Consider the following 18,903-nt stretch of genomic DNA (forward strand, 5'->3'; position numbering starts at 1 on the left):
CTTCCACTTGTACTCGTCTTGACTCTCACAGATGCATGCTGGGAGCTCGAGACGGATGATTCTTAAACTAGTAGAGTAGTTGTTGCAGGTTTTGTCCACTGGGAGGCGACTTAACAGTTCGATGTTATCCAAATCACAAAGTGTCCACAGTTCTTCCCGCATCCTCCAATCATTTGTGGCAGCTTTGGGGTACTTTGAAGACTGCCAGCAACTTCCAATTTGTCCACAAACCAGTGCAACACTTGCGCCAATCAGCAGATGTCCTGTTGTCATAATTCCTAACAGGTGGATATCTTCACATCCTCGACTGAAAGGGTCGCCAGGCACGCAGCACTCCTTCTTCTCCCCAGAGTCCGTCGTGTGTCCAGCAACAACCGCTTCGTCATGACAAGCAGGTTCCCCCGAACCCAAGATCTTGTCAGTTTCGTTGAGGCCGGTTAATTAGTTCCAATGTTTAGATTTGGAGAGCAGTGCAAAAAGAGGCAACAGGAAAGTTAAGATGCAACCCGAGATGGCCCAGATGGCTGGAGCAGCGGATGGTTGGTCAATGGCCACAATGTCCCCACACGGCTGAGACGGCAGCAAGGTGTCATGTTTTGGGCTGGAATCACAGGGAGAGAGCTACTAGGTCCCTTTAGGGTCTCTGAGGGTGTGAAAATGACATATTCTGTAGAGTTTCTGACTTCCATGGTACAAAAAGAAGAACCGACAATAACTCATCTTCATGCATGACAATGACCCATCTCATGCTGCAAAGAACACCACTGAGTCACTGGCTGCTATGGGCATAAAAGGAGAGAAACTCCATCCTCTCCTGACCTCAACCCTAATGAGAACTTGTGGAGCATCATCAAGCAAATGATCTATGAGGGTGGGAGACAAGCAGCAGCTCTGGGACACTATTCTAACATCCTGCAAAGAAATGAAAGCTGAACGTGTCCGAGAAGTCACAAGTTCAATGGATGCAAGGCTTATGAAAGTGATACCAAGCAAGGGGTCCTATATTCACATGGAACTCAGCCTGTTTCATCAAAAGGTATTTCCATCAAAAATATTTGAATTAAATGGTCTTATAATGCTACAAATTCAACATTTTGAGTTCTTTACAGCCTATAAAATGCCTTGAAACACAGTGTAGTTAATCATTGGGTATTAAAGTAACACGTACAAAGGGATGCACAATAGATCCCTGACATAAGGGGGAGAGGTATTTGCGAGCGAAATAATCATCAAGATCTAACAGGGAAGTGAAAAGGAGCTGCAGGAAGGTCAAAGGGTGTTGGCTGGAGGAAAAGGCAAGGGAGGCACAGGAGGCAGCGGAGAAGAACAACACAAAAACCCTGGACAGGATTGTGCGGGAGCTAACCAGCTCCAGGCGCAGCTCTGGTGTGCCAGTCAAGAGCAAGGATGGCGGACCACTTCTGACTGACGGAGAGCAGGAGGCAAGGTGGGTGGAGCATTTCAAAGAGGTTTTCAACCAGCCAACTCCGCCCATGCTCTTCACTTTTGACCAGGAAACAACCGCTCCAACTCTCAACGTCACTTCAGATGAGATGTCCGGGACTGAGGTTGCCAGAGCAATCAAGAGCCTCAAATATATCAAGGCGCCGGGACTTGATGAGGTGACAGCTGAGCTGTTGAAGCACGGTCAGGAGGTTGTTGTGGTGAGCCCCACTCGTCTTTTCAACATAATTTGAGATGCTGAAGAGGTCCCAGCCAACTGGAGACGTGGGGTCATTGTGACGCTGCCTAAGAAGGGAAACCTCGGGGACTGTAATAACTGGCGGGGCATCACACTACTGTCTACCCCTGGCAAGGTATTCTGCAGTGTGATGCTTCAACGCTTAAAGGACGAGGTGGATAACATCTTCAGGGAAGAGCGGGCTGGCTTTAGGAAGGGGCGGTCCTGCTCCGAGCAAATCTTCGCAACATCATTGACGGTGCAAAGAACATCGGACACTCCTCATGGTCAATTACATCGATTTCTAGAAAGCTTTTGACAGCATCCACCGGGAATCTCTGTGGCAAATCGTCCAGCTGTATGGCATGCCACCAAAGTATATTAACATCTTCAGGTCGCTGTACCCCTCTTCTACTTGCAGAGTCAGAACTAACAAAGGCACAACCAATGACTTCGACATTGTGACCGATGTGAGGCAGGGTGAGACAGACAGCCAAAGGTTGCATCATGTCGCCATCGCCGTTCATAATTGTCATTGACTTTGTGATGAAGAAGTCCGTCACAGGGGCAAACTTTGGCATCAAGTGGGGAGGGGGAAGATTTACCGGCCTAGACTTTGCGGATGACCTGGCTCTGGTTAGCCATACTCAGCATGAACTCCAAGAGATGACCAATGATCTCCATGAGCACGGAGAAAAAGTCGGACTACGAGTAAGCCAAGAAAAGACCAAAGCCATGGCCGTTGGACAAATCCAACACTTTCCACCACTCACTATAGACGAACATGACATAAAGTATGTTGACGACTTCACTTATCTTGGAAGTAACATCTCAAGAACAGGAGATGTGGAGAAAGACGTCAATCCCAGAATTGGCAAAGCTGCAAGAGTGTTCCAAAGGCTCCGAAACATCTGGTCGTCCAAAGCCTTCACAACGACCATCAAGCTACGCCTCTACATGTCAGTGGTCATACCAACAGCAACCTACGCCTGTGAGACGTGGATGAAGACAGCCAGTATCACCAACAAGCTGGATGTCTTCCACCGACGGTGCCTCAGATCCAACCTGAAGATCGCCTGGGGAGACCATATCTCCAACGAGGAGGTGATGAGAAGGGCAGGTGTAGCAGCACTGTCTGACATTGTCTCCAAAAGGAGAATGATGGGGCACGTACTCTGACTGCCAAGAGAGAGACCGGCAAGTGTGGCAATGGACTGGATACCAGAAGATGGAATAAGGAAGAGAGGGAGGCCGAAGAAGACCTAAGGGAGATGGGTGTCAGCTAGCACGGAGCAAGAAGAACCGCCAGAGACCGGAGAAAAAGGAGGGGACTCGTCGCCCAATGTTCCAATAGAAACGGGAGGAACTAAGTCTAAGTAAGTAATCATCAAGATAAGCCTGCTGAGGAACAGTTACCATGGGAACCGGAGTCAGATGGGACAAAGACAACCCAACCCCCTTTGGAACAGTTTATCAGTCCTTGGGAGGAAGGACAGGACTGACATTTTGCGAGGAGCCTGCGGTCCCCTCCAAGGTTTCTCATTGTTATCCCATTGGGTTGAGTTATTTCTTGCCCTGATGTGGGATCTGAGCCGAGAATGTCGTTGTGGCTTGTGCAGCCCTTTGAGACACTCGTGATTTAGGGCTATATAAGTAAACATTGATTGATTGATTGATTGATACTATCGATATCTAGCATGTAAAGGATACCTACCATTCTTTTCGGAGCATAGGGCGCACCAGATTACAAGGCTCACTGCCGATGAGTTGGTCTATTTTCATACAAAAGGCACATTAAAGGAGTCGTATTATGTTTTTTTTTCTACCTGTAAAAGACCTCCTAGTGGTCTACATAACATGTACAGGTGGTTCTTTGGTCAAAATGTTGCATAGGTGATGTTTTACAGATCATCTTCAAGTCGCTTTCTGACAGTCTCTTCAGGATACGCTTTTTTGTGGGGGGTCTTTTTTACATGTCTCCACTTCGACAGCGTCTTCTCTCCGTCATCTTTGTTGTACCCTTAGTTTTTAGCGCTTCCGTATCAAGCCTACTGACAGATACAAGTTAGAACTGTACGTTACTTTGAATTAGAAATGGCAACAGCGGAGGATGAATGCCCCACAACAAGAGGATGGAGAGAAAGAAGGAGCTCTAGGACTACGGTGTCGGTGCGGACTACAGTGGCGGACGCACGCACGCAAATTCTCGGGACTTAAGCAGTTGGTTTTGCATAATAAGGCGAAACAAAACGCCAGATAATATGCCTCCCAATAGGTGAAATTTTGGGGTCCTTGTACACACACAATAATAACACCGTATGTCGAAGCACAGTACGTCTGACTACAGTAGCCGTAATGCTCCCACAATTAATCAAGCGGTGTGGCTTCATAGCATATCAAAGTCCTACTAAAACATTTTGACTGATTTTTGAGCACTGTGTGTAATGTTTAAGATTGTCAATGAAACATCAAAGTTTTGGTCGAGTTATTTAATGAACAGGCATCACCCTGCTTATGTATCTTATGTGTGACTACCATCTACTGGTCACACTTATCATTACACTATGTACCAAACAAAATTGCTTCGAGGTCGGCAAACACAACCAGAATTCATACGTACATTAGGCGCACCGGTCTATAAGGCGCACTGTCCATTTTTGAGAAATTTAAAGGATTTTAAGCGCACCTTATAGTCTTAAAATTACAATAAGTGATTACATCGATATTAATGTTCTTGTCCATACTATTACAGAACTCCTCTCTGAGCTGCCACCTTAACGTGGTAGAGGAGTTTGCGTGTCCCAATGATCCTAGGAGCTATGTTGTCCGGGGGCCTCTATGCCCCCTGGTAGGCTCTCCCAAGGCAAACTGGTCCTAGGTGAGGGATCAGACAAAGAGCAGCTCGAAGATCTCTATGAAGAACACTAACAAGGAACCCAGATTTCCCTTGCCTGGACGCGGGTCACCGGGGCCCCCCTCTGGAGCCAGGCCCGGAGGTGGGGCACGATGGCGAGCGCCTGGTGGCCGGGCCTGTCCCCATGGGGCCCGGCCGGGCACAGCCCGAAGAGGCAACGTGGGTCCCCCCTCCCTTGGGCTCACCACCCATAGCAGGGGCCATAGAGGTCGGGTGCAGTGTGAGCTGTGCGGAAGCCGAAGGCAGGGCACTTGGCGGTCCGATCCTCGGCTACATAAGCTAGCTCTTGGGACGTGGAACGTCACCTCGCTGGGGGGAAGGAGCCTGAGCTAGTGCATGAGGTGGAGAAGTTCCGGCTAGATATAGTCGGACTCACTTCGACGCACAGCAAGGGCTCTGGAACCAGTTCTCTTGAGAGGGGCTGGACTCTCTTCCACTCTGGCGTTGCCGGCAGTGAGAGGCGAAGGACTGAGGTGGCAATTCTAGTTTCGCCCCGGCTCAAAGCTTTCACGTTGGAGTTCAACCTGGTGGACGAGAGGGTAGCCTCCCTACGCCTTCGGGTGGGGGGACGGGTCCTGACTGTTGTTTGCACTTACGCACCAAACGGCTGCTCAGAGTACCCACTCTTTTTGGATTCACTCGAGGGAGTACTGGAGAGTGCTCCCCCGGGTGATTCCCTCGTTCTACTGGGGGACTTCAATGCTCATGTTGGCAACGACAGTGAAACCTGGAGAGGCGTGATTGGGAAGAATGGCCGTCCGGATCTGAACCCGAGTGGTGTTTTGTTATTGGACTTTTGTGCTCGTCACAGATTGTCAATAACAAACACCATGTTCAAACATAAGGGTGTCCATATGTGCACTTGGCACCAGGCCGCAGTTCCATGATCGACTTTGTAGTTGTGTCATCGGATTTGCGGTCTCATGTTTTGGACACTCGGGTGAAGAGAGGGGCGGAGCTTTCTACCGATCACCACCTGGTGGTGAGTTGGCTGCGATGGTGGGGGAGGATGCCGGACAGACCTGGCAGGCCCAAACGCATTGTGAGGGTTTGCTGGGAACGCCTGGCAGAGTCTCCTGTCAGAGCGAGTTTCAATTCCCACCTCCGGAAGAACTTTGAACATGTCACAAGGGAGGCGCTGGACATTGAGTCCGAGTGGACGATGTTCCGTGCCTCTATTGTCGAGGCGGCCGATCGGAGCTGTGGCTGCAAGGTGGTTGGTGCCTGTCGTGGCGGTAATCCTAGAACCCGCTGGTGGATGCCGTCAAGCTGAAGAAAGAGTCCTATCGAGCTCTTTTGGCTCACAGGACTCCGGAGGCAGCAGACAGGTACCGACAGGCCAAGCGATGTGCGGCTTCAGCGGTCGCGGAGGCAAAAACTCGGACATGGGAGGAGTTCGGGGAAGACATGGAAAACGACTTCCAGACGGCTTCGAAGCGATTCTGGACCACCATCCGCCGCCTCAGGAAGGGGAAGCAGTGCAATGTCAACACCGTGTATGGTGAAGATGGTGTTCTGCTGACCTCGACTGCGGATGTTGTGGATCGGTGGAGGGAATACTTCGAAGACCTCCTCAATCCTACCAGCACGTCTTCCTATGAGGAAGCAGGGCCTGGGGAATCTGTGGTGGGCTCTCCTATTTCTGGGGCTGAGGTTGCCGAGGTAGTTAAAAAGCTCCTCGGTGGCAAGGCCCCGGGGGTGGATGAGATCCGCCCGGAGTTCCTTAAGGCTCTGGATGTTGTGGGGCTGTCTTTGTTGACAAGACTCTGCAACATCGCGTGGACATCGGGGGCGGTACCTCTGGATTGGCAGATTGGGGTGGTGGTTCCTCTCTTTAAGAAGGGGAACCGGAGGGTGTGTTCCAACTATCGTGGGATCACACTCCTCAGCCTTCCCGGTAAGGTCTATTCAGGTGTACTGGAGAGGAGGCTACAACCGGATAGTCGAAACTCGGATTCAGGAGGAACAGTGTGGTTTTTGTCCTTGTCGTGGAAATGTGGACCAGCTCTATACTCTCGGCAGGGTCCTTGAGGGTGCATGGGAGTTTGCCCAACCAGTCTACATGTGCTTTGTGGACTTGGAGAAGGCATTCGACCGTGTACCCCGGGAAGTCCTGTGGGGAGTGCTCAGAGAGTATGGGGTAACGGACTGTCTTATTGTGGCGGTTCGCTCCCTGTATAATCAGTGTCAGAGCTTGGTCCGCATTGCCGGCAGTAAGGCGGACCCGTTTCCAGTGAGGGTTGGTCTCCTCCAGGGCTGCCTTTTGTCACCGATTCTGTTTATAACTTTTATGGACAGAATTTCTAGGCGCAGTCAGGGCGTTGAGGTTATCTGGTTTGGTGGCTGCAGGATTAGGTCTCTGCTTTTTGCAGATGATGTGGTCCTGATGGCTTCATCTGGCCAAGATCTTCAGCTCTCACTGGATCGGTTCGCAGCCGAGTGTGAAGCGACTGGGATGGGAATCAGCACCTCCAAGTCCGAGTCCATGGTTCTCGCCCGGAAAAGGGTGGCGTGCCATCTCCGGGTTGGGGAGGAGATCTTGCCCCAAGTGGAGGAGTTCAAGTACCTCGGAGTCTTGTTCACGAGTGAGGGAAGAGTGGATCGTGAGATCGACAGGCGGATCGGTGCGGCGTCTTCAGTAATGCGGACGCTGTATCGATCCGTTGTGGTGAAGAAGGAGCTGAGCCGGAAGGCAAAGCTCTCGATTTACCGGTCGATCTACGTTCCCATCCTCACCTATGGTCATGAGCTTTGGGTCATGACCGAAAGGACAAGATCACGGGTACAAGCGGCCGAAATGAGTTTTCACCGCCGTGTGGCGGGGCTCTCCCTTAGAGATAGGGTGAGAAGCTCTGTCATCCGGGAGGAGCTCAAAGTAAAGCCGCTGCTCCTCCACATGGAGAGGAGCCAGATGAGGTGGTTCGGGCATCTGGTCAGGATGCCACCCGAACGCCTCCCTAGGGAGGTGTTTAGGGCACGTCCGACCGGTAGGAGGCCACGGGGAAGACCCAGGACACGTTGGGAAGACTATATATCCCGGCTGGCCTGGGAACGCCTCGGGATCCCCCGGGAGGAGCTGGACAAAGTGGCCGGGGAGAGGGAAGTTTGGGCTTCCCTGCTTAGGCTGCTGCCCCCGCGACCCGACCTTCGATAAGCGGAAGAAGATGGATGGATGGATGGACTATTACAGAATTTTTGTTTTGGGTGGTTTTTGTTTTTGTTTACACAGTGAGTCAGCAAGTTTGATACAGGAAGGCTCTGAGGGCAACATCCAAATGATTTAAATGGGAGCCAAGAGCCAGAAAATGTATGTAGCATTCAGCTAATGTATTACATCATTGGATTACAGCATTACTAGAACATTCTGCATGTAAAAAGATTAGCTTTTACAATCTATTGTATTGTTTTTCATACTATAGTTCTGATGTTTGTTTATTTGTTAGTTTTTCTTCTTAAAAGACATGTTGTATGTTAAAATGTTGTTTTGAGGGGCCAAGCACCAAGCAGGTTTTATCTCATTTTGAACCAACTATGGGAGGAGTAAGAAAACCTTGTGAGTTCTGGTATTAAAAGCTGTCACTATCGATACCAGAAGACACAATCGGTCTACACGTGCGCAAAGATGATGTCACTTCCTGTCAAGACGTTTTACGGCAGTTATGTTCCTGCACGCTGTAACGCTTTCCTTTTCCTGTCATCCTAATACCAGTTACAATGTAACACAAAACAAATCTTATTTAATCATACAGTATTTATTGAGGCAACTTTTTGTTAGCCTGCAGATATAGACTTAAATACTGAAAAAAATGAACATTTATCCCTTGAGTCTACTTAATTCAAAACTACGTTAAGCCTTCTAAGCGACAAAAAACAAACACGCTCAAAAAAGTGTTACAATGAAGTCATACATCATTTATTTTTAAACTTTCAACGCTTTAAGTTCTTCAACCTGTCCATAGATTTAACATTTATTCATGTATATATACAGGTAAAAGCCAGTAAATTAGAATATTTTGAAAAACTTGATTTATTTCAGTAATTGCATTCAAAAGGTGTAACTTGTACATTATATTTATTCATTGCACACAGACTGATGCATTCAAATGTTTATTTCATTTAATTTTGATGATTTGAAGTGGCAACAAATGAAAATCCAAAATTCCGTGTGTCACAAAATTAGAATATTACTTAAGGCTAATACAAAAAAGGGATTTTTAGAAATGTTGGCCAACTGAAAAGTATGAAAATGAAAAATATGAGCATGTACAATACTCAATACTTGGTTGGAGCTCCTTTTGCCTCAATTACTGCGTTAATGCGGCGTGGCATGGAGTCGATGAGTTTCTGGCACTGCTCAGGTGTTATGAGAGCCCAGGTTGCTCTGATAGTGGCCTTCAACTCTTCTGCGTTTTTGGGTCTGGCATTCTGCATCTTCCTTTTCACAATACCCCACAGATTTTCTATGGGGCTAAGGTCAGGGGAGTTGGCGGGCCAATTTAGAACAGAAATACCATGGTCCGTAAACCAGGCACGGGTAGATTTTGCGCTGTGTGCAGGCGCCAAGTCCTGTTGGAACTTGAAATCTCCATCTCCATAGAGCAGGTCAGCAGCAGGAAGCATGAAGTGCTCTAAAACTTGCTGGTAGACGGCTGCGTTGACCCTGGATCTCAGGAAACAGAGTGGACCGACACCAGCAGATGACATGGCACCCCAAACCATCACCCAACCATGCAAATTTTGCATTTCCTTTGGAAATCGAGGTCCCAGAGTCTGGAGGAAGACAGGAGAGGCACAGGATCCACGTTGCCTGAAGTCTAGTGTAAAGTTTCCACCATCAGTGATGGTTTGGGGTGCCATGTCATCTGCTGGTCATATTATTTGTTGCCATTTCAAATCATCAAAATTAAATGAAATAAACATTTGAATGTATCAGTCTGTGTGCAATGAATAAATATAATGTACAAGTTACACCTTTTGAATGCAATTACTGAAATAAATCAAGTTTTTCAAAATATTCTAATTTACTGGCTTTTAACTGTATATATGTATATACATATATATATACATACATATATATGTATGTATATACATATATACTGTACATATACATATATTTATATATGTGTAATGTTTTTTTAAACATTTCATGCTCTTTGTGAAAAAACAAAACATTTTTTATTATGGAAAAAATACAAAACGGAGTTTCAAAGTGTAATATTTTACATGAGGTCATTAAAGCCTATAATTGGTCAATGATTCATAACAAGGCTGATTTTAAAGCATTATTACTTTTGCGCTAGATGAAAAAACGGACAAACTCATAAAAGTGTTATAAATAAGTCCTATATTTATTGACTTATTGATTGGTTTTTTTTTTTTTTACTTTAAACACTTCAAATATTTCAGCAGCTATCCGAGAAGTTTTTATTATCTAATTTTTTTTTTTTTATTGTGGGGAAAATACAAAATATGCAATATTTCCAACAAAAATGTCGCAAAGTGAAACATTTGAGATGAGGGCAGCATGGTTGCTCAGTGGTTAGTGCTTATGCCTCACAGCAAGAAACTCCCAGGTTTGATTCCGGAGTTTGGAGCGGAGTTTGCATGTGCACTGCCGCGGTTCTCTCTGGGTTCTCTCTGGGTTCTCCCACCTCCAAACACATGCACTCATGCCCGAGTGAAGCTGGGATGGGCTCTCGACGTACCGATAGCGGTAGCAAATGGATGGAAAGAGGGTATCGGCATCTATTTTCGCGTTTGTTTTTACGTAAATAACCTTGAAGAAACCATGCATTTGAAGTGACATCATCTGTCGCCATCTCGTGGTTCAGCGGTGCAATGGCACATATACAATATTTACACCACCATCGTGCGTTGAAGTCGTCTGTTGGCAGATTTGATCATTTCAATGAACTCTGCAAAAAAGACTGAATGATGTCTCTTGCATTAATTACTGGCTAAGAAGTTTCAACACCTTCAGTATTTGTGGTGAAAGTTTGACAACATGTTCAGTACCGTGAAAACTATCTTACAATGGGAGTCAATGGGGGACCCAAAAGGGTAAAAGTGTACAGTAAATGATGATCTCCTATTTGGATTAATAAATATATATTTATATGTAAATGTGTATTTATATATTAAAGGGGTAAGTGGTTGATTTTTATCTTCTTCTTCGTCCAACTTCCATCATCCTTTTTATACTTTTTACACAAAACAGATTGCAGATGAAGTCTTTCTCTGGTCTTGTCATCCTTGTCTGGACAGAAGGACGACACGGCAGTGCGGCTGGATCAAAATAGACGTCGGAGATGCTTTACTGAACCAAACTTTGCTTTATTTACAAGTGAGCGTCAATATGCAGGTCTGCAGTTCCCTGGAGGAGCCTAGGTCAAAAAAGGTAACCGAGTCCTAAACTGGAGGAGCCAAACCACCAGTCTTATGTTCCTGTCTCCTGTCTGTGTGTGTGTGTGTGTGTGTGTGTGTGTGTGTGTGTGTGTGTGTGTGTGTGTGTGTGTGTGTGTGTGTGTGTGTGTGTGTGTGTGTGTCTGTGTGTGTGTGTGTGTGCTAAATCAGGAGAGCACATCATGACCATAAAAGAAGATGTTCTTGTGTAAATGTCTGGTAAACAACTGCTTTGAGTCATAACTTGAATGTTGGCATTGAGCTAGACAGGTAGTCTCTTCTCAAGGATAGTACTATCACTTCTGCATTCCGAAGTCCCAATTAGGGCCTCTTTTCCTACGAGAAGTGATCCAATCCACCTGCCAGTACCAAATTAAGGGGCCTTATCTTATTATGTGCTCAAACTATTGGTGTGGTGAAGAGTTCGACTTAGAAGGAGAAAATCTCTTTTTGGATGCTTTTAGCGTGTTTGTATTCTTTTCCATTTTATTACTCAACTTTGACTTTTGTCTGCTCCTCTCCAGGCGACTAAATTTGGAAGAGTTGTTCCCCTTCTTCAGTCCGTTTAGCACGTGACTTCTGCTTTTTCCACATGAACTCCATCTAGTTTATATTGTCATTCTATCAATGTGTCACTTTCTAAAGTGTTACCCGCACTTTGCTTACTTCCTTTTCTTTTTCTCCAATACTAAATCCCCTGATTTTTAAATGTAACGAATTCCCATGTCTTGATATAATCTGAGATTGCGTCATCGTCTTCAATCTCATTCATAAATCCTTCCCAATTTGCTTGCTGTTTTTGGGCCTGACCGGGGTCACGTGACACCGCGTGCTGCATTCACTGACACGATAGATGAGTCGGAAAGAACCCTCTCGGGTGAAAGTCTGATTCGAGTAACACTTAACAGACGATCAAAATAAATCTGTTTTCCTTCAAACAAAAACCTTCCCGTCCACTATAAACGTTTTTATGTCTACTATTCAACGTAAAAGATATGTTTGCGGAACGTGTGAGAGGTAAAACTCCCTTAATGAATAAACGTGCTACTTTTGCGATCACGTGACACCTTGTGCTGCATTCACTGACGCGATGGAGGAGTCGGAAAGCAGCCACTCAGGCGAAAGTTTGATTCGAGTAACATGACGATCAAAATAAATCTGTTTTCCTTCAAACAAAAACCTTCTTTTCGTCCACAATAAACATTTTTATGTCTACTATTCAACGTAAAAGATATGTTTGCGGAACGTGTGAGAGGTAAAACTCCTTGTGGGACGAGGCTGGTGCCCTAAATGAATCACGTGACACTTTGTGCTGCATTCACTGATGCGATGGAGGAGTAGGAAAGCAGCCACTCAGGCGAAAGTTTGATTCGAGTAACATGACGATCAAAATAAATCTGTTTTCCTTCAAACAAAAACCTTCTTCTCGTCCACAATAAACATTTTTATGTCTACTATTCAACGTAAAAGATATGTTTGCGGAACGTGTGAGAGGTAAAACTCCTTGTGGGACGAGGCTGGTGTCCTAAATGAATAAACGTGCTACTTTTGCGATCACGTGACACCTTGTGCTGCATTCACTGACGCGATAGATGAGTCGGAAAGCACCCACTCAGGCGAAAGTTTGATTCGAGTAACAAGACGATCAAAATAAATCTGATTTCCTTCAAACAAAAACATTCTTCTCGTCCACAATAACATTATTTTAGTGTCTGTGGAATATGTGAGAGGAAAAAACCTGGTATCTTAAATGATTTTTATTTATCTATTTATTTTTTTAAACCTGTATTTATAGTATTCAACATCTACAACATTAACATACAAGCAAATCAATAATACTAATCAAAACAAGTACAGAAACAGTACAAAACAGCGCCAGGGGGTTGTAAACTCCATAGAGCAATTAAAGAAAAATGCAAAATATATAAATGTAACAAAGTGTAACACAAGTTCCGTAAATAATCCAAATTTGGAGCACAGAATCGTAGTTTTCACAGCTTTTTGGTTGTTAGAGGTAGAAAGCGTTTTAAAGTAAAGTTCTAATTATTTTTAAAGGCACAAAAAACAGGTCGGGTATTGAGAAACTTACTTTTATGAATATAACAATTAGCCAATAGTATAATGAGGTCGCACAGGTAAAAATCACGATTGTTTTTTTTACAACGGTTCACTGTTGACAGTGACGTCACTGTCCGCTGACGCTCCCATTTCCCACGCAGCATGAACGCAGCAGAGATGAAGTCAAACTGCAGAGGAAACATCTTCACGTTGGCCGCGTCTCGCTCACGCGCCTGAAAGCTGCTGGAACGTTCGCTCCCCTTCCGGTCCTCCTCCGGTGCTCCTCCAGTTCTCCTCCGGTGCTCCCGCGGCGCAACTTGGAGAAGAAAGTTGAGTTGTAGGCAAAGACGAGGAGATGACGGGCACGAGCAGCGGAGACGCGCGTGCGTGTGCAGGGCAGGAAAACGCAAACGAAGCAAAAAGCAAAGAGGTGCGTTCACGTCCACATGACTGCAGTAAAACTTTGGACTTTTCAGAGTTGGTTTGGTCACGTGACCGAAGCTTTTATTTTGAAAAGTTAAGGACGCGTTTTCTTGCAGGATTTCGAGCTGGCGGCCGTGTACGTCTCGGACGCTCAGTACAACAGAAACATCTTCTTCGACACGTCGCCGCAGGCCGTCAGGTGAGCCTCCTTGTTTGGGCCTCTCCTCCTGGCGCAGGGCTCACGTGCTTTTATTTTGAAATGGGACAGGTTGTATCTGCTGTACAACCACAAAGTGCCTCAAGTCCTGGTCTACTTCTTCATCCTGCTCCACTTGTCCTTGGCGCTCTGCGAGGAGCCCGCCGTCCTGCCGCTGCCGCCCTGGGTAAGTGGGATGGCACGCACAGGAAGTGAGGCCCCTGGACAGGAAGTGCCCACCTCCTTTCCTGTCAAGCCACTGGGCTTGACAGGAAGTTAAGCCCGGTTGGAATTTGAGTTGAAGTCGTTGGCAGAAATGAAATGTTAGTCATTGGAAAACAATTCATTGGAATCATTTTCACTGAATTTGTTGTCATGAAATCATGTCATTCATTGAAATCAATTGAATTGGATTTATTGAACACTTTAATTAATTAGAATTCAATTCCTTGGAAAATGTGAACATTCAAAAGAATGAAATTCATTGAAATCATTTGAATGGAATTTATTGAAATGATATTGATTTGCATGGAGAGACTGCGATCAATATAGTTGATCAACTGGAATTGAATTTGTTGGCGTTTGGCTGGAGTTGAATTGGTTGGTAGAATTCAATTCAAATGATGTGGAAAGCAATTGAATTGAATTGGCTCCGCCCACAGGATGTTGAATTGTACTGACAGGAAGTGTAACCAGAACAATACATTTTGATGTAAATACTACACATTTAAATACTACAATATTAATACTACAAATAATAATAAAAATAATAATACCACAATATTATTACTACCAGTAGTAATACAATGTTAATACTACAAATAATACTACAATATTAATCCTACAAATAATACAGCAATATTAATACTACAAATAATACTGCAAGTAATAATACTACAATAGTGATGCTACAAAAATAATGCTACAAAGTAACTAGTGCAAATAATACTACAATATTAATGCTGAAAATATTGATACTACAAGTAATACTACAAATAACAATACTGCAGTAATGCTGCAAATATAAACACTTCAAATATTAATACCTCAGTATTACCACGAATGTTAATACTACAATCTCAATACTATAAATATTATTACAAAAATATTGGTACTACAATATTATTAATAATAATACCACAATATTATTACTACCAATAGCACTACAAATAATAATTCTACAATATTAATAGAACCAAATAATACTGTAATATTAATACGGCAAATATAAATTCTACAAGTAATAATACTACAAATATTAAAACAAGTAATGATACTACAGATAACAATACCACAATATTAATGCTACAAATATAAACACTACAAATATTAATACCTCAGTATTAATACTACAATATCAATACTAAAAATATTATAACTAAAAATATTGGTACTACAATATTAATCCTACAAAAAGAATACTAAGACAAATATGAATACTACAAATATAAACACTACAAATAATACTAAAATATTAATACTACGAATAATACTACAATATCATCACTGCAAATAATAATATTAATACTACAAATATTGCCACTAAAATATGAATACAAGTAATACGATTACAACATTAATAGTACAAATATAAACACTACAAATATTAATACCACAAATATTAATACTGCAATATCACATATATTAATACTACAAATAATAGTACTACCTATTATAATACTACAAATGTTAATGGTCCAACTATTAATACTAAAATTAATAATACTACAAATGATAATACTCGAAATATTAATACTGCAAATATTAATACTAAATATAATAATACTACACAATTAATGCCACAAATATTGATACTACAAATATTAGTAATACGACAATAATACTACACACGTTAATACTGAAAACATTAATACTACATATGTTAATACTGCGATATTTATACCGCACATATTAATACTACATATACTAATACTACAAATGTTAATAAATATTATTATAATGCTACAAATAATAGTAATACGATAATAGTACTACAAATAACAGTACTACAATATTAATACTACAAATATTAATATCACAAATATAAAAACCACAAATACAAACATACTACAATTTTAATGCTACAAATAATAATACTACAATATTAATGCTACAACTAATACTACAATATTAATGCAACAAATAGTTTTATTACAAGCAATAATACTACAATATTACTACTACAAATATAAGTACTACAAATATTAATACCACAATGTTAATACTACAAATAATAATGCTTCAATAGTAATGCTACAAATGATAATACTAAAAAAAAAAAAAACTACAATTATAAATACTACAAATATTAGTACTACAATACTAATACTACAAATAATAATACTACAATTTTAATTTTCCTGAAAGAATCAATAAAGTTCTATTTATCTATCTATCTATCTATCTATCTATCTATCTATCTATCTATCTATCTATCTATCTATCTATCTATCTATCTATCTATCTATCTATCTATCTATCTATCTAATAATACTACAAATATTGATACTGCAAAGGGAAATGCTACAATTAATAATACTACAAATATAGAAACTACAAATATAAATACTACAGATAATAATACAACAATATAAATACTACAGGTAATATTATCCATCCATTTTCTACCGCTTATTCCCTTTGGGGTCGCGGGGGGCGCTGGAGCCTATCTCAGCTACAATCGGGCGGAAGGCGGGGTACACCCTGGACAAGTCGCCACCTCATCACAGGGCCCAGGTAATATTACTGCAGCATAAATAATACAAATAATAATATTACAAATATTAATACTACGAGTAAAAATACTACGAATTTTAATACTACGGATTAGTGTGCTATAATAATACAAAAAATGTTAATACTATAAATAATAATGGCACAATACCAATACTACATATATTAGTACTACAATGTTGATGCTACCAAAAAATAATAATACAACCATTTATACTATTAATATTAATACAACAATATTATTACTACAATTAATACTACTACTAATGTTAATACCACAAATACTTATACTACAAATGTTAATACTACAAATAATAATACTAAAACATCAATACTAGAAATAATACTACTGCAAATATAAATATTACACCTTATTATAATACAATAATAATACTATAAATCATATTGCAATATAAATACTACAAATAAAAATACTACAACATCAATACTACAAATAGTAATCCTACAAATATAAATACTAGAAATATTATTACCACAATATTAATCCTACAAATATAATGCAAAAAATATTAATATAGCAATATTAATACTACAAATATTAATACCTCAGTATTAAAACCACAAATATTAATACTACAATATCAATACTGCAAATATAAGTAAAAAACCATTGGTGCTACAATATTAATACTACAAATAATACTATAATATTAATACTACAATATTAATACTGCAAATAATAATAATAATAATAATAATACTGCCGTATTAATACTAGAAATAATGACACCACCATATGAATACTACAAGTAATAAGACTACAATATTAATACTACAAATACAAACACTACAGATATTAGTACCACAATATTAACACCACAAATATTAATACTACAATATTAATACCACATATATTAATACTACAAATAATAGTACTACCATAATAATACTACAAATGTTAATGGTACTAATATTAATACTACAATTAATAATACTCCAAATGTTAATAGTACAAATATTAAAACTAAATATAATAATACTGCAACATTTATAAGGCAAATATTAATACTACATATTACTACAATATTGATACTACAATATTAATAACACAAATATTAATGCTACAAATAATAGTACTACAATTATAATACTACAAAAGTTAATACTTCAATAATACTACAAAAGTTACTGCAAATAATACCACAATAATAATACTGAAAATGTTAATACTAAAACGATAGTCCTAAAATCTTAATACTACAAATATTAATACTACAAATAATAGTACTAATATTATGAATACTACAAATGTTAACAATTAAATATTTATATTATAATAGTAATACTACAAATAATAGTACTACAAATATTAATACTATAAATGTTAGTACTACAAATAATGTTGCAATATTACAACTACAAATATCAATACTACAAATATTAATATCACAAATATAAATACTACAAATAAAAACATACTACAATTTTAATACTACAAATAATAATACTACAATATAAATGCTACAAATAATACTATGATATTAATACAACAAATAATATTATTACAGGCAATAATACTACAATATTAATAATACAAATATAAATACTACACATATTAATACCACAATGTTAATACTACAAATATTAATACTTCAATAGTAATGCTACAAATGTTAATACTGAAAAAATAATACTACAAATATAAATACTCCAAAAATAGTACTACAATACTAATACTACAAATATTGATATTGCAAAGGTAAATACTACAAATAATAATAAATGATAAATGGGTTGTACTTGTATAGCGCTTTTCTACCTTCAAGGTACTCAAAGCGCTTTGACACTACTTCCACATTTACCCATTCACACACACATTCACACACTGATGGAGGGAGCTGCCATGCAAGGCGCTAACCAGCACCCATCAGGAGCAAGGGTGAAGTGTCTTGCTCAGGACACAACGGACATGACGAGGTTGGTACTAGGTGGGGATTGAACCAGGGACCCTCGGGTTGCGCACGGCCCCTCTTCCACTTCGGCACACCGTCTAATACTCCAATTATTTATAAATACTACAGGTAATAATACGGCAGTATAAATACAAATAATAATAATAATACTAATGTTAATACTGCAAATAATTATACTACAAATAATTATACTACAAATTTTAATACTACAAATAATAATACCACAATATCAATACTAGAAATACTACTACCACAATATAAATATTACACTTGATAATACTACAGATAATAATACTGCAATATAAATACTATGAATAATAATACTACAAATATTAATACTACAAATGTTAATACTACAATACTAAAACTTCAAATATTAATACTACAAATGATCGTACTATAGTAATACTACAAATGTTAATACTCCAAATAATATTACCACAATATTAATACTTCAAATATTAGTACTACAGTATTAATACTACAAATAACAATAACACAAATAATAATACTACAAGTAATAATACCACAAATGTTAATACTACAAATATAAATACTATAA

General features: G+C 40.4%; 1 protein-coding gene across 1 annotated transcript in view; it reads left to right on the plus strand.

Moving 5' to 3' along the window:
• The first annotated feature begins 13,221 nt into the window (after positions 1–13,221).
• tpcn3 (two pore segment channel 3) overlaps positions 13,222–18,903 on the plus strand; it is a 30,009-nt gene continuing 24,327 nt past the window's right edge. The window contains exons 1-3 of the mRNA XM_061987733.2: positions 13,222–13,485; positions 13,595–13,677; positions 13,747–13,861. Of these exons, the coding sequence (XP_061843717.2) occupies positions 13,411–13,485; positions 13,595–13,677; positions 13,747–13,861 (273 nt within the window). The 5' untranslated portion in view covers positions 13,222–13,410. The remainder of the gene's footprint in view (positions 13,486–13,594; positions 13,678–13,746; positions 13,862–18,903) is intronic.

Source organism: Nerophis lumbriciformis, linkage group LG27 (assembly GCF_033978685.3).
Source record: "Nerophis lumbriciformis linkage group LG27, RoL_Nlum_v2.1, whole genome shotgun sequence".
Taxonomy (NCBI): Eukaryota; Metazoa; Chordata; class Actinopteri; order Syngnathiformes; family Syngnathidae; genus Nerophis; species Nerophis lumbriciformis.